Consider the following 15,653-nt stretch of genomic DNA (forward strand, 5'->3'; position numbering starts at 1 on the left):
TATATAGTTGTTTGTTAAGTGCCATCGAGTCAGCTCCATCCCATAATGACTCTGAGGAGCAGCTGGTGAGCTAGAACCACCAACCTTGCAGTTCAAACCGACTTTGTAGTCCAGCGCATTAATCCACAGTGCCACACCAGGATTCCCATATATATGTTTTTCTCCAAATTGATATCCAAGTTTTCTAGCACCATTTGTTAAAGAGATGATCTCTTCCCCATTTAATGGGTTTTGATTCTTTGTCAAAGATCAACTGTTCATAAGTGGATGGATTGACTTCTGGATTCTCAATACTGTTCCATTGGTCAGTGTGTCTGCCATTTTACTAGTACCAGACTGTTTTGACTAGCATGGCTGTGCAGTCGGTTTTGAGAGCAGGGAGTGTGAGGCCTCCTACGTTCTTGTTCTTCGATAACACTTTAGTTTTTCAGGACCTCATTCATTTCCATATAAAGTTGGAGACTGGGTTTTCTTTATCGTTAAAGAATGTTGTTTAGATTTGGATTGGGAGTACATTATATCTGGAGACTGCATTGGGTTGTTGTTATTAGGTGCTGTCAGTAAGTTCTGACTCATAGCGACCTTATGCACAACAGAACAAAACACTGCCCGGTCCTGCGTGAACCTCATAATCATTGGTATATTATGCCTCCACCATACCAGTCCATCTTATTGGTCTTCCTCTTTTCCGCCAACCCTCCACTTTATAAAGCATGATATCCTTCTCCAAGGACTGGTTCCTCTTGATAATATGAAGTATGAGAGACGAAGTCTTTGTCATCCTGGCTTCTAAGGAGAATTCTGGCTGCAATTCTTCCAATTCAGATTTGTGTGTTCTTCTGGCAGTCCATGGTTCTTTTAATATTCTTCTCCAAGACCATAACTCAAATATATCAATCATTCTACGGTCTTACTTACTATTGTTCAACTTCCACATACATCTGAGGCTATTGAAAACACCATGACTTGAGTGAGGCGCATGGTAGTACTCCTCAAACTGATATCTTTGCTTTTGAAAACTGACATCTTTACTCTTGAACACTTTAAAGAGGTCTTGTGCAGCAGATTTTCCTAGTGCAACATGTCATTTGATTTCTTGACTGCTGTTTCCATGAGTGATAGTCCAAGAAAAAAGAAGTCTTTGACAACTTAAATCTTTTCTTCATTTATCATGATGTTATTTATTGCTCCAGTAGTGAGGAGTTTGGTTTTCTTTATATTGAAGTGCAACTCATTCTGAAGGATGTGGTCTTTGATCTTCATCAGTAAGTATTTGAAGTCCTCTTTGCTTTCAGCAAGCAAGGTTGTACCATCTGTATATTGCAAGTTGTTAATGAGTCCTCCTCTGTTCTTGATACCACATTCTTGTTCATATAATCCAACTTCTTAAATTATTTGCTCAGCATACAGATTAAGTATAGTGAAAGAATACAACCCTGATGCACACCTTTCCTGATTTAGAATCATGCAGTGTCCCTTTGTTCTGTTCTAACAGCTTCCTCTTGGTTTATTGCATTGGGTAGTGTTGACATTTGCCCAATGTTAAATCTTCTTATCCATGAGCATGGTATAGCCTTCCATTTCTGTAGGTCTCTTTTGGTTTCTTGTAGCACTATTTTGTAATTTTCTTAGTATAAATCTTTTGTTTCTCTGGTTAGATTTATTCCTAAGTAATTCATCTTTTGCATGGTTATTGTAAATGGTATTTTTTTCTTGCTTTTCTTTTCAAAGTTCTCCTTATAGTATAGAGTAACCCAAGTGATTTTTTTATGTTGATATTTTATACTGTCACTTTTCCAAATCTGTCTATAAATTCCAGTAGTTTTCTTGTAGAGTCTTTACAAGTAGAGATATTTTTTCTTCTAGTTTGCCAATTTGAATGCCTTATATTTCCCTTTCATGTCTTATTGCTCTGACTAAAACTTACAAACAATACTGAATAGGAATTGTGATTAAGAGGATTTTTGTCTGGTTCCCATTAACAAGGAGAATGTTTTCTGTTTCTTTCCATTGAGAAAAACATCAACCATTGGTTTAGGATATGTTCCCCTAAGTATGTTGAGACATTTCCCTTCTATATATATTTTGTTGAACAGTTTTATCAAGAATGGGTGTTGGATTTTGTCAAACTCCCTTTTGCACTGATTGATATGATTATGTGATTCTTTGTTTTATTCATGTGGTGGATAATGTTGATGATTTTTATGTTGAATCATCCTTTCATATGTGATATGAGCTCCACTTAGTCAGGATGTGCTGTTTTTTGGATATGTTGTTGGTTTCTATTGGCTAGGATCTTGTTGAGAAATTTTGTGTCTATGTTCATGAGAGATATTGATACATACTTTTTTTTTTTAGTGGTCTTTGCCTGGTTTTGGTATCAGTGTTATGCTTGCTTCATCATCACATGTGAGAGTCATTTTTTTTTTTTCTTCTGGAAATATAACTGTTGGTAGGCAATTTTTTTAATCCAGAGTTTTATATTTCTACTTAAGGGATTTATAACTGATTGCATAGTCTCTGCCACAAAATTAGAGCTTAGTCTTTGTAGGTAACTTTTGTTTTTCTTAAGCTGCATCTAGGTTTCTTTCTTTGTCTTTGGTTTGATTATGATTTTTTGCTGTTGTTAAGTGCTGTAGAGTTGATTCTGACCCATAGCAACCCTATACAGGGTTTCCGAGGAGCAGTTGGTGAGCTTGAACCACTGATCTTGCAGTTCAAACTGCTTTGCAGTCTGTGCATTAATCCACAGCACCACACCAGTCTTGGTAATTTTTTGGAGTGTGGGAATCTATCCTATCTGAAGTTTGTTGAGCTTCCTGAATGCATAGCTTTTGTCTTTTGTGGTATTAGGAAAGTTTTCTTCAATAGATCTTAGACAGTTTTCTCTGTGTTTTTTTGTCTCTTCATTTTCTGAAATTCTGACCACACATTATTCTTCCTAATGGTGTCTCTTCCTTTATTTTTTGTTCTTTTTTCTTTTTTTTTCTGATTGATTCTCTAAATAATTGGTTTTAGATTTGACTTTAGTCTAACTCTGTCTTCTACTCATTTAATTCTCCTCCTTTTTCTTTCAGTGTGTTATCTATTTCAGTATATTAGTCTTCTGGAGTTCTATTTGCTGTTTACGGACAATTTCTAAGTTTCCATTTATTTTGTCAATTTGTTCTTACAGCTTTTTAAAATTATTAAATTCTTCTAGTATCCGTTGTTTCTTCAAACTTTCTCTTAATCTGTTGGAGTTACTTAATATACTTAATAGTTTATTTGAATTCCTTATTAGGCAGTTCTAATAGCATTTCTCCTAGTATAAGATTACTTGGCTCAGTATTTTAGCCGCTTGTTTGAGTCATCTTGTCCTCTGTGTGTGTGTGTGATTTGAAGTTATCTGAGACAGTATGGGTGCTATTATATTGATTTGTGGAGTGTATGTTGGTTTCATTCATCCTGATATTTGTTTTTTTTTTTTTTTTTTAACATATCCAGACAATGGGCAGGTTGCTACTGTGTACTAATTTTGCAGCACTGGGATGCGTATCATCTGTCTCTGAGTGACTCTGGTAGCAGGTGTGAGTGTGTCTAGCCTCTCAGGTCATGCAGAACAGCTGAGGGCAGGCTGAGTGGCTGTTGGCTACTGTCTGTCATTGATTGAGTAGTGCTAGAGCAGGTGGTGGCATTTATCTAGTGAGTGGGACTATAGGTCTGGTGGGCATGGCTGGGTAGAGTTGTTGGCTCCCAACTGCTAGGAAGAAATAGGGAAAAAATGGCAGGGGCAGGAGGAAGAGGAAAGAATAACCAAAGGGGGAGGGAGCAGGAAGATCTAAGAATAATGGAAAAAAGAAAACTGAGAACAAAATTAAGGAAACGAAACAAAAGCCCCGAAGTGGCACTGTTTTGGTATAAGTGTCAGCTGCCAAGCACAGCTTTGATGGGAGTATGGCACTTGCACTGTGGAAGCATGCATCACCAAACATAGAGTGTCAAGGTGGGCACTACCAAATCTGGAGTTGGCAGGGAATGGGGCATCTGATTTGTGATATCGAACAGAAAGGTAGGGTTGGGGGCAAAGATGAAGAAAAAAAGAAAAGAAAACAACAAGGGGGAACAAGGGAAGAATTTCAGAATAAAGAAACAAGGAGAAAAAAGACAAAGAGAGAATAAATAAATGAAAGTGTCACAGTGTTGGCAATACGCATCAGAAGGCAAACATGGCTGGAGTGGAAGCTTGGAGCTTACGCCATGGGAGTGTGCACTGCCATCCTCGGTGCCTGCTAAACATGGCGGCAGGGTGGATGGCTACCTAATGTGTGGGATCCAAAACAGAAAAAAAATGAAGAGGAAGAAAAATTAGAGGGAAGAAGAAAGAACTAGGAAAAAGGGGGAAAAAATAAAACGAGGAAGAAGGAAGACAGAGAGAGAGAGCAAATGCAGCCCAGTAATGGTGAAAGCGGCAGTCATCACATTTGTCTGTGTTGGGAACACAGCGATGGCAAGAGCTTGTGCACTGTTGATTGGGGAGGGGATTAAAGAGGTACTACTAGTTAAAGAGGAGGTGGGGGCAGGGTGTCTGCTCCTCAGCATCAAAAAACCCACCCCAAAACAGCAACAAAACCCAACAACCAAAACAAAGAGTGAGGGAAAAGGAAGGGGAAAAAGCAAAATTGTGTGCGGGTACAAAAGAAGATAACAGTAAGAAGGAAAAGGGAAATGAAAAAAGGAGCACAGTCCTGGCAGTGTGGGGGTAGGGGTTTGACTGACTTCTGGTCAGGTGTTTGTGCCTCTGAATACTGGCAGGTTGTACACAGTAGGGAGGTCACACTTCTCTGATAGCTTACCACCAGTGCGGATACTGGTGCAGTCCTGGGAAAGAGGGCTCAGTTATCTTGTTTCTGCTCTGATAGAAACACTGCTTGTAATCATTCCAAATGGCCTCACTGAGCTGCCTGGCAGTTTAACACTCCTCAGGACTCCCTATTTTCTGTTTTTGTTCAGTTTCTTTGTCTCATCAGTATTTAATTTACTTCATCCTTCTGTCTGAAGTTATAGGTTCCAGGATTGCCATCCGAATCTGCTTCATTTGGTTTCTTAAGTCTTTGTTGTAGAGGGTCTGGATAGTGTTTCTACCCAGCCTGCCATTTTGGATTCCTGTCCCTTGTGTAATCTTAATAGAAATGTCCTAGGTGGCCCAAATGGTTTGTGCTCAACTGCTAACATAATGTTGGTGGTTTGAACCCAACTAGCAGTATTTCAGAAGAAAAGACCTAGCAATCTTCTGTTGATTCCAGCAAAAACAAAACAAAACAAAACACTTAAAGCAGTTCTACTCTGTAACAGTGAATAAGGAAGACCGTAGAAGAATTGATGTCTTTGAGTTATGGTGTTGGAGGAGAATATTGAAAGTGCCATGGACTGCCAAAAGAACCAAGAGATCCATTTTGGAAGAAGTGCAGCCAGAGTGCTCCTTAGAGGTCAGGATGGCCAAACTTCGTCTCTCATACTTTCGACATATTGTCAGGAGGGAGGAGGATATCATGTTTGGTAACGTGGAGGGTCAGAGAAAAAGAAGACCCCCAACAAGATGGAATGGCCAAGTGGTAGCATTGATAGACTCAAGTGTGGCAGCAGCAGTGAGGTTGGCCTAGGATTGGGCAGTGTTTCGTTCTGCTGTGCATAAGGTCGCTATGGGTTGGTACCAACTCGATGGCACCTAATGACAACAACAACTCTGTAACATATGAATAGCCATGACCCAGAATTAGCTTGATAGCAACTGGCAACAACACCAATCTTAATGGAAGCAGATCACTATACTTTTCTTCCTTGGCACCCTTGGTTTAAATCATCAAACTTTAGGTTAGCTTGTTAAGTGCTGTAGAGTCAGTTCCGACTCATAGTGAACCTGTATAGGCTTTCCAAGGAGCATCTGGGGGGTTTGAACTGCTGACCTTGTGGTTCATGGTCTAGTGCTGATCCTACAGCTCCACACCAGAATTTAGCAGTCAAGTAAAACTTATTTTCTATACTTAGGGACCTTCAGGAATTTTGATTACTAATAACTAACAAAAACAGGATAAGGGTGACAGAAAATTGAAAAGCATTCTGAAAAGAATAGCACTTGGGCTAGAGTGCTTTGTTTTCATATACATTTAAGTAATTTACTGAGATTTTCTTGACATTGGCCCAACATATAAATCAAAGGATTTTACACATACTTAATCCATGATCCTGTTCATCTTGGTCGCCTTGTTTTTTCTTCCTGCAGTGACCACTAAGACGCTTATAGATTATGTAGACGTGGCTCAAAAGGATCATTGGTGGTGGTAAAACTGGCCGGCCATGAAACGTCATAATCAGCTGATACCTCTGGAATTTCCACACTTGATTGGATATTGACTTTACTTCAAAGAATGTATTGCTTTAAAAAGAAGACATTTTTACAGTTATGTCTATTACTTTGAACTGTGATTTTCCAGAAAATCAGTGATTCTCACTGAAATAAAAATATAACGATGCCTTTCAGCGGAAGTTAGGGTTGACTTCTGGATTACCCATTCTCTTTGTTTATCTCTCGATGTGGATTATCTACGCTCAAGGATGTAAATTAAGAATTAAGTGTATTTGAAATTTCTATAGACTGCTTTCTTGAAAAACTACACCACAGTGTACTGATTCATGTGCACAGGACATTTTATTTCATATGTTGCCATTGTCATGTGCCATGGAGTCATTTCCGACTCATAGCGACCCTGTAGAGGGCTTCCGAGGCTGCAAATCTTTACGGGAGCAGAAACCCTCATATACTCATGAGTTATATAGGCAATATATGAAAGGTCTCTTCTTCTAAGCTTTTTTTGTGTATTTAAACTTGCAAGTCAATCAAATACCCAGTTGACTGCTTTTTATTTTTATTTATTTAACTTTTGGTCACTGAATTGAGTACTTTTTAAACTGATTTGATCAAAGTTGTATTATTTTGAGCTTTGGATGGAGATTAGCTTTGCCTTATTAGAGTTTCTAACAGGAGGGAGTAAGTACAAGATTGTTAGAAGTTGGAAACTCTGAACAAACTTTGTTATCTACGGATACTAACCCAAAACCAAATTCAGCATTGTTGAGTCAAATCGAACTCAGAGACTCTGTAAAACAGAGTAGAACGGTCCTGAAGGGATTCCAAGGCTGGTATCTTCACAGAACGGATTGCCTCACCTTTCTCCTGGGGAATGGCTACTGGATTGGAACTGTTGAGCGCTTTAAGCACTGTGACACCAGAGCACCTTCTACTGACAATGTGAGACTTTAAAAAAGCCAGTTAGCCGGTGCTGCTTTAGCGTTCTCTTTCTCTCAAGCCAGGAGTTCGTACCCAACTCTCTTCAATCTACTGTCCAGCTCAAAGAGTTTATATTTTTATCAAGGATGTTTCTTTATGTTTTTCATCTTAGAAACAAAAACATTTTTTTTTCAACATTTACTAAGAATGTTCATATTTACACATCATACAAATGACCAAGTTTCACAAGACACTTGATTCAATAGCTTAAGCTATTTGTTTCCTAGGCATTTCTCCCTCTACCGTATAAATCATAAAATTTTGTTTACATTGTTGTTGTTGTTATGTGCCATCGAGTCGGTTCCGACCCATAGCGACCCTGTATAGGGTTTCCGAGGGTGTAATTCTTTACGGGAGTAGAAAGCCTCATCTTTCTCCCGCGGAGCACCTGGTAGTTTCGAACCGCTGACCTTAAGGTTCGCAGCCCGATTCGTAACCACTACGCTACCAGAGCTCCTTACATAATATCACAATAATTATAACAGCTAATGAAATTGATATTGCTTTCTTTATGAATTGATATTGTGTTGCCGTGCCTCTGATAATAAATTAAAAGCACAACTACCTCGCAGAGACTTTCATCTAAGAAAATACTTTCAGGAGATTAAAATGCATGCTGAAGTATTAAAATACTAGCCAAAGATGGAATTTAAATTTATTTAAGTACCAGCTCATGGTTTATGAATACATTAAAGCCGATTGATATGTGGCTGAACAAAAAAGTTTGCAAAGATTCTGTCCATTTAAAAAGCCCTGCCAAGATGTTGTGGAAATAAATGACAACTTGAGATTAACCTGTAAAACTGTCAAACGATAACAATGACATATGGTCGTCAGCCCCTGCACGTACTTGAAGACAGCGATGAGCAGGTTCACCAGCAGGATGTTGGCCACTAGCAGGTAGCACGCCATGATGGCTGGTGTGAGCCAGGCACCTGGGATACAGGGTGGGAGCTTCTTGCCATCCTCATCATAAAGGTTTTTACCACAAGGCGCTGGAATGAAACAAAGCTTGTGTTTCTGTGGTTGCTTTGTAGATACGAATGTAATGAAAGGAATATGTAACTGCTACATCTGTGATTCAACTGCCTATTTATTTTCTGATAGGATTTTCCTCCCATATCCCAAACCATAATTATCTGTGTGGAAATACCAACTCACACAAAAGAAGCGTAGAAAGGCATTACTGCACTCAACGATGTAGTTGGAGGTTTTTAGTTTGGGAAAACTGTTGTCCGTTTATTATCTTAGAGTTGATTGTTCTAAGGAGCACATTTCTTTTGGGGATTGTTTATTTTATAGGTCAAATCTATTATTTGACTGAAAGGTGACCTCTGGAAGTAGTTCAGTTCCAGGTTAAAAGGGTGTCCTAGGGTAAAAGTCTTGGAGGTCCCTCCAGTCTCTATCCATCCAGTAAGTCTGGTCTTTTTATTTATGAATTTGAGTTTTGTTGGACATTTTTCTCCCATTCTAACCAGGACCTTTTGTTGTGTCCATGGACAGAGTGGACAGAGTGGTAGCCTGACATCCTCTCATTCTTCTAGACTCAGGCTAGAGGAAGTTCATGTGGGTTTGTGTGAGCCATTAGTCTTGTAAACGAATTACTTCCTCTAAGACTTTAGTTCCCTTCATTCTTCTTTGTTCCAGACAGGAAGAGACCAATAGTTGTATCGTAGGTGGCTGCTTGCAAGTTTTGAAGGCTCCAGACACTGTTCTTCATCAAACTAGGCTGTAGAACATCACCTTTATGCATTGTTGCTAAGTGTTGTTGAGTCAGTTCTGACTCATAGCGAACCCATATAGGGTTTCTGAGGAGTAGCTGGTGGGTTTGAACTGCTGACCTTGTGGTTAAAACCAACCTAGTAGTCCAGTGCATTATCCTGTAGCATCACACCAGGGCTCTTTCTCTCTCTCTATTCACACACAACATACACTAATGCCCACAACTATACCGTATATTGCTGTTGTTGGTAAGTGCCCCCAAGTCGCTTCCAACACATAGCAACCCTACATTGGCGCCACATTAGGATACTATATATACACGGCCATATATGTTGTATGTTGTTGTTGTTGTTAAGTTCTGTTGAGTCGGTTCCAACCCATAGCGACCCTTTATAGGGTTTCCTAGGAGCAGCTGGTGAGCTTGAACTGCTGACCTTGCAGTTCAAACAACTTTGCAGTCTGGCACATTAACACACAGCACCACACCTGTATAATATGTGTATCTACCTGTGTATACACTCACAAATTTTTGGTTGTTTTTACTATTGTTGCAGACTATAAAGCCTCATGTTTCTCCCACAGAAATGCTGGTAGTTTCAAGCTGCTGACCTTGAGATTAGCAGCCCGATTTGTAACCACTACGCAACCAGAGCTCCTTAACTGTATTTGTTCTTATGTATCTTTCAGTGACTTCATTAACCATGGTCACATTGTGCTGACTCCTCTGTATTTCAAATTGCCTGTCCCTTCCCTAAATTAGCACATTATATATTACCAGATGTTCCTTGGAAACCCTATACAAGGTTGCTATGAGTCAGAACCGACTGGACAACACTTAACAACAACAACAACAACGATATAGTAAGTGATTCTCACCCCTCTCCTTCACTTCTTCCCCCAACCCTGGTCACCATCAAAGAATGTTGTTTCTGTGTGTAAACCTATTCCTAACTTTTTTACAAAAGTGGCTTCAATATAGTGTTTGTTCTTTTGTGATTGACTTACTTCACTCAACATATACTATTCTCCAGACTCCTCCATGCTATGTGTTCTAGTCTCGTCACTGTCCTTTATCACTGCATGTTGTTGTTGTTAAGTGCCGTGGAGTCGGTTCTGACTCATAGCAACCCTGTACTGGGTTTCTGAGGCTATAAATCTTTACAGGAGCAGAAAGCCTCATCTTTCTCCCATGGAACAGCTGGTAGTTTTGGACTGCTGACCGTGAGATTAGCAGCCCAATGTAACCGCTACGCTACCAGAGTGTTATACTGTGGACCACATTATGCTTATCCATGCATCTATTTATGGACACTTAAGTTGTTTCCATCATTCTGCCATTGTGATTAATGCTATAATGAATATGGGTGTGTATACATCTACTGGTGTCATCACTGGTGTGGTACTGTGGGATCAACACTGGACTGCTAATCACAAGGTTGGAGGTTCAAACCCACCAGCTGCTCCTGGGAAACCCTGTTCAGGGTTCCTATGAGTTGGAACCAACTCGACACTCAACACCAGCAACAACATACCTAGAAGTGGGAGTGTGGTGGCTCCATACGATAAGCACTGGACCGTGGACCACAATGCCGTGGTTCTACCAGCCAGCTGCTCTGTGGGAGAAAGATGAGGCTGTCTACTCCCGAGAAGATTTAATGCCTCAGAAACCCTATGCAGAGTTGCTATGACTCGGAACCAACTCCACAGCAATTAACAGCAACAACAGCATACCTAAGAGTGTGATTGCTGGGTCATATGGTATTTCTATTTTTAGCCTTTGGAAGAAGTTCCATACAGTTTTCGTTAGTGGTTGTACCATTTTATAATCCCACCTACAGTATATAAGAGTTCTAACCTCCCAACAACATTGTCAGCATTTGTTGTTGTTTTTTTGTTTGTTTGTTTGTTTTTATCAGTGCCATTTTTGCAGGGGTGAGATGGTATCTCATTGTAGTTTTGATTTGCATCTATTTAATGGACTCTTGTAGTGCTGGGGGTTAATTCACTGGACTGCAAAGTCAGTTTGAACTGCAAGTTCGATGGTTCAAGCTCACCAGCAGCTCCTGGGAAGCCCTGTACAGGGTGGCTGTGGGTCGGAACAGACTTGACGGCACTCAACAACAATGGGCTCCTGGTGTGGCTCTGGATAAACACAGGACTGCAAATCACAAGGTCAGCAGTTCAAACCCACCAGCTGCTCCTCAGAAATCTTTTCCAGGATCTCTATGAGTTGGAACCAGTTCAATGACACATAACAATAACAACAAAGGCCAAGCATCAGAAGCATTTCTTCATGTGCTCCTTAGCCATCTCCATGTCTTCTTTGGTAAAATGACTCTTTCTGTCCTTTGCTATCTATTTGATTGGTCTGTTTGTTGAGGTGTTAAGGTTTTTTATATAGTATAGTGATTTGTCAGATAAGCGGTTGGAAAATGTGCTCTGTCCTCCCCCCACCTGCTGTCTTTAGATTCTCTTTTTACTCTTTTGGTAAAGTCTGTTGATGAAACTAAGTGTTTAATTTTTAAGAGTTACCTAATTTATCATCTGCTGTTTGTGTAATTTTAGTTGTTTGCTGGTGAATTTATACCATAAATAGGAATCCTGAGTTTTACCCCTATATTATCTTTCTTCTGGGGACTTTATAGTTTTAGGTTTAACATTTAGGTCTTTGATTCATTTTGAATTCGTTTTTGTGTATGATGTCATTGTGTCTTTGATGTTCAGAAGTTCTTACTTTTTATGATGATAAATGTATCTTCCTGGCTTTTTCCTTTACTGTCGTTCATTTAGAACGTTATTGTGTCTTCTAATTATTCAACACAAGCTTGATTTCTTGGTTTTATTTGTACATTAACTTTGGAAATAATTCTATTATGTAGTCTGAAGTAGAGCTCAAACTATCCTGCATTTGTCAAATCAGTTCATCAGCTCATCTGATGGCATTTAAAAAAATCATTCCTTTCTCTGCTCATTTGGAATGTCACTCTTACCATGTAGGCTTAATTAATGTGGTCAAATAGGATCAGTTCCCATGGTGGTTAGTGAAGTAATCTTTATAAATTCATGCACTGCTTACTTTTATGTAAACTTTCAAAAACTATTGGAACCAGAAAAGAATGAAGGAATTAAAACTGGTATAAGACAATTAGTAATCAGTGACGGAAAATGCTAATTAATAAACATGTTTCATAGGCTAGACTCATCAATTTCTTGTCAACTTACGATTAATTTCCATGGCATAGACTGCATGGCAATTGGAAAGTAGGAATTGTTGTTGTTGTTGTTGTGACAGGAGGGGAAGAAAGAAAAAAAAAAGTTAAAAGAAAAGTAAAACAAATGATTTAACAACACAAGAACTGTGCTGTTATCAAGGATACAAAGATCTCAGACTTTGGAATTATAGACTCATGCTTAATCTATTTGGGAGAATTGTACACATCATTAATTTTAGAAAAAAAAACACCCCATTTTTTCATTAATATTTATTTTATTGTATGCCATAGGTGATGGCTCTGGGAGCGTAGTGGTTATGAATAGAGCTGCAAACCGCAAGGTCAGCAGTTTGAAACTACCAGCTGTTCTGCAGGAGAAAGATGAGGTTTCTGCTCCCATAAAGATTTACAGCCTCAGAAACCCTGTACAGGGTCGCTACGAGTTGGAACCGACTCCACGGCACATAACAACAACAACATAGGCGATGGCACAATCTGTTTTTTAAAATACTGTGAAAAAGATATGATACTACAGATAGATGGTCATTCTAACATACAATTTAACTCATTAAATAAGCATTACTTATATTCCAACACAAACACATCATAAGCACAAACAGATACAAAATTTCTATGTAATAATCAGTGGTTATGAATCGGGCTGTGAACCACAAGATCAGCAGTTCAAAATTACCATCTGTTTCACAGGAGAAAGATGAGGCTTTCTGCTCCTGTAAAGACTTACAGCCTTGGAAACCCTGTACAGAGTCACTGTGAGTCAGAACCGACTCCGTGGCACATAACCACCAACCACCACCAATCAGATCTAGTTGGAAAACCCACATTTAATGGTGTTACTAAATACAGTATTGCCTCAAGTTTATCTATTTCTCTATCTTCTGTTATTACTGAATTTAAGAATATAAGAAAACCAATTAAAACATTACAGTTTACGCTGGAGTTGGGGCTGTTCGCATGCATTTATGTGTGGCACTGTGGGATAAAGCATGGGACTGCACAATCTTTTTGAGCCACAAGGTCGGCAGTTCAATGTCACCAGCCACTTCTTAGAAACACTATACAGGGTCACTATGAATCAGAACTGACTCTATGGCACTTAACAAGAAGCATGTATTCATGGTATGGTGCTGTAAGATAAGCACTGGAATGCTAGCCACAGGTAAGTGGTTCAAACCTACCATCTGCTCCTTGGAAACCTGATTCACATAGCAATAACAACAGAGAATATATTCTTTAAAAATCAAATTAGATTTTTATGCTCGAGTTTACCAAATTACAAATTTAATAGTTGATTTTGTGGTACTTGCAATAATAATGTGTTCACATTGCATTTTAATAGTTGGAAAGAAGATATTGTGTGAGCTAGTTATCAGTCTAACCTAGTGAGACTCAATCTACTGACAACCTTGATTTCTATATGAAAGCAGGATGCTTGATGAAATCTTCTGTTCTCAAATAGCAGAACACATGCAGCAGTAGACACACTATTATACATAAACTTTATGAAAATGCATGAAGATGGGAATGAAAATGTAGGCACTGCCATGAAAACAGGGTTAAAGAGCCTCATTTACTGGTGGTGCATTACCTGTCCCTAGTGAAATCAGCACAGGAATACTGAACTGAACTTCCTTCCAACACAACATACCATAACCTGCTAGTTCACTCATCCTGAGGGCACTGGGGTCTACATTCTTAGGAAATCCGTGAAAGAATTACAGCTCATTTCCTCTTCTACCATCCAGATTATTGTTGATAATAAAATTAGCATTCCGGTAGTGAAGAAGTGAGCTTCGTAGCTTGAGGAGAAGGAGGATGTGAGGGCTCAGTTATCTTGTGTTGTTGAGTCAGTTCTGATCCATAGCACCCTGTATAGCATTTCCAAGGAATAGCTGGTGGGTTTGAACTACGGATGTTGCGGTTAGCAGTCCAGTGCTTATCTTATATGCCAGAGGTTCTAGTTATCTTGCAGGCAAACCATTTCATTCTGTAGGAATAACAGGGCTATCTCTTTCCTAGGATGCAGTGAGATTTGGAATGGAGAAAACTAGAATATTGGCACTGGAAATATACTGATTCAACAGGATACTTACCAGATGAGGAAACGGAGACTTAGAATTCTAGCTAATGGCTTTTAGAGTAGAAAAAAAATGACTGATGTTTCAAAATCTACATCTTATAATCTAGATTATTTCTTCATAAAATAATTTGATGTCTTGTGGCACGCTGAAAAATACTTTATTTACAAGTTAATACATACTCGTTGGCTAATTTGGTATTGGTCATCTGCCTCTTCAGAAGGAAGGAAAAGAATCTTACTATGAATTTTATTCTTACGGTCTATCTGATCTGCAAACACCTCTCCATAGATCATCCAGTAGGGCATGTAGAAGATGTTTCGGGCCAGTCTCCAAGAAGGCTCCTCATCTGGATGCAGAATGGCTTGACGGGCTACTCCAAAACTCATCAGCACAACCAACATGATGACCACAAAATAAAGCATGTCAATCATCTGAAAAGAGAAAACATGTGTCCCTTTTACTGTCTTGACTCATGGGTCAAAATTATACTGGTTCATTCTACTGCTCTCTCAAGTGCTTAACTAGGATGATCAGAGTGTCTTCCTTCTCTCCACCCCACTCATGGGCTACTTCATGCAATGAAAAGGCTTACTCTAGAATATTGCTATCTACAATGATGGCGCTGGTTCTAGTTCTTGCTTTTCCTTTATGGTTACTCATAAACTTCTAGTAACTACATGTGATAGTTAATGTTTTGTGTCAACTTAACTGAGCCAAGATTCCCAGTGGTTTGGTAGTTGATAGTTCACTCTATAATGACTGGCTATGAGCAGGCATAGTTAACTTTATAATGATTGGCTATGGGCAGACAATTAAAACAATGTTTCCTTGGAGGTGTGACCTGATTCCAATATAATGAACATGCAGGAAAAGCTCACTTTTTTTCTGCTGGACATCTAGGACTCTAGAGTTGTGAGCCATTTCCTTGATATGAACTTCTCTTTATATGTACACATATATAAGTTTCACTGGTTTTGCTTATCTAGAAAACACATCCAGAGATACTACAATTGCAAACTGAAAAAGGAAAGAACTTTGAAAGAAGATGAAGTAATAAGAAGAGATACCTAAAGTAGTTAAAAAAGATGATAATTCGAGGGTAGATACTGACACTTATTTATTCATTATGAAAATACTGAACAATGGTTATAATGAACAATGTCCTGGGTATTGGCCTGGTGAAGGTCCTAATTTTAGACATCTCTGCAGATGAGGATTTTTTTCTGGGAGAAGCTAAACCATCTTTACTAGTTCAAAGCTACTTCTTAACTTATAAAGAATTTTTCCTAA

At 39.0% G+C, this 15,653-nt stretch overlaps 1 protein-coding gene across 1 annotated transcript in view; it reads right to left on the reverse strand.

Annotated features, from left to right (window-relative positions):
* The window catches only part of TRPM1 (transient receptor potential cation channel, subfamily M, member 1), a 148,236-nt gene that overhangs the window by 49,023 nt on the left and 83,560 nt on the right, over positions 1-15,653 (reverse strand). The window contains exons 23-26 of the mRNA XM_006872161.1: positions 14,620-14,794; positions 12,272-12,292; positions 8,178-8,322; positions 6,213-6,415 (exon numbers count right to left, since the gene is read on the reverse strand). Coding sequence (XP_006872223.1) covers positions 6,213-6,415; positions 8,178-8,322; positions 12,272-12,292; positions 14,620-14,794 — 544 coding nt within the window. The remainder of the gene's footprint in view (positions 1-6,212; positions 6,416-8,177; positions 8,323-12,271; positions 12,293-14,619; positions 14,795-15,653) is intronic.

Source organism: Chrysochloris asiatica, unplaced genomic scaffold (genome assembly GCF_000296735.1).
Source record: "Chrysochloris asiatica unplaced genomic scaffold, ChrAsi1.0 scaffold00184, whole genome shotgun sequence".
NCBI lineage: Eukaryota > Metazoa > Chordata > Mammalia > Afrosoricida > Chrysochloridae > Chrysochloris > Chrysochloris asiatica.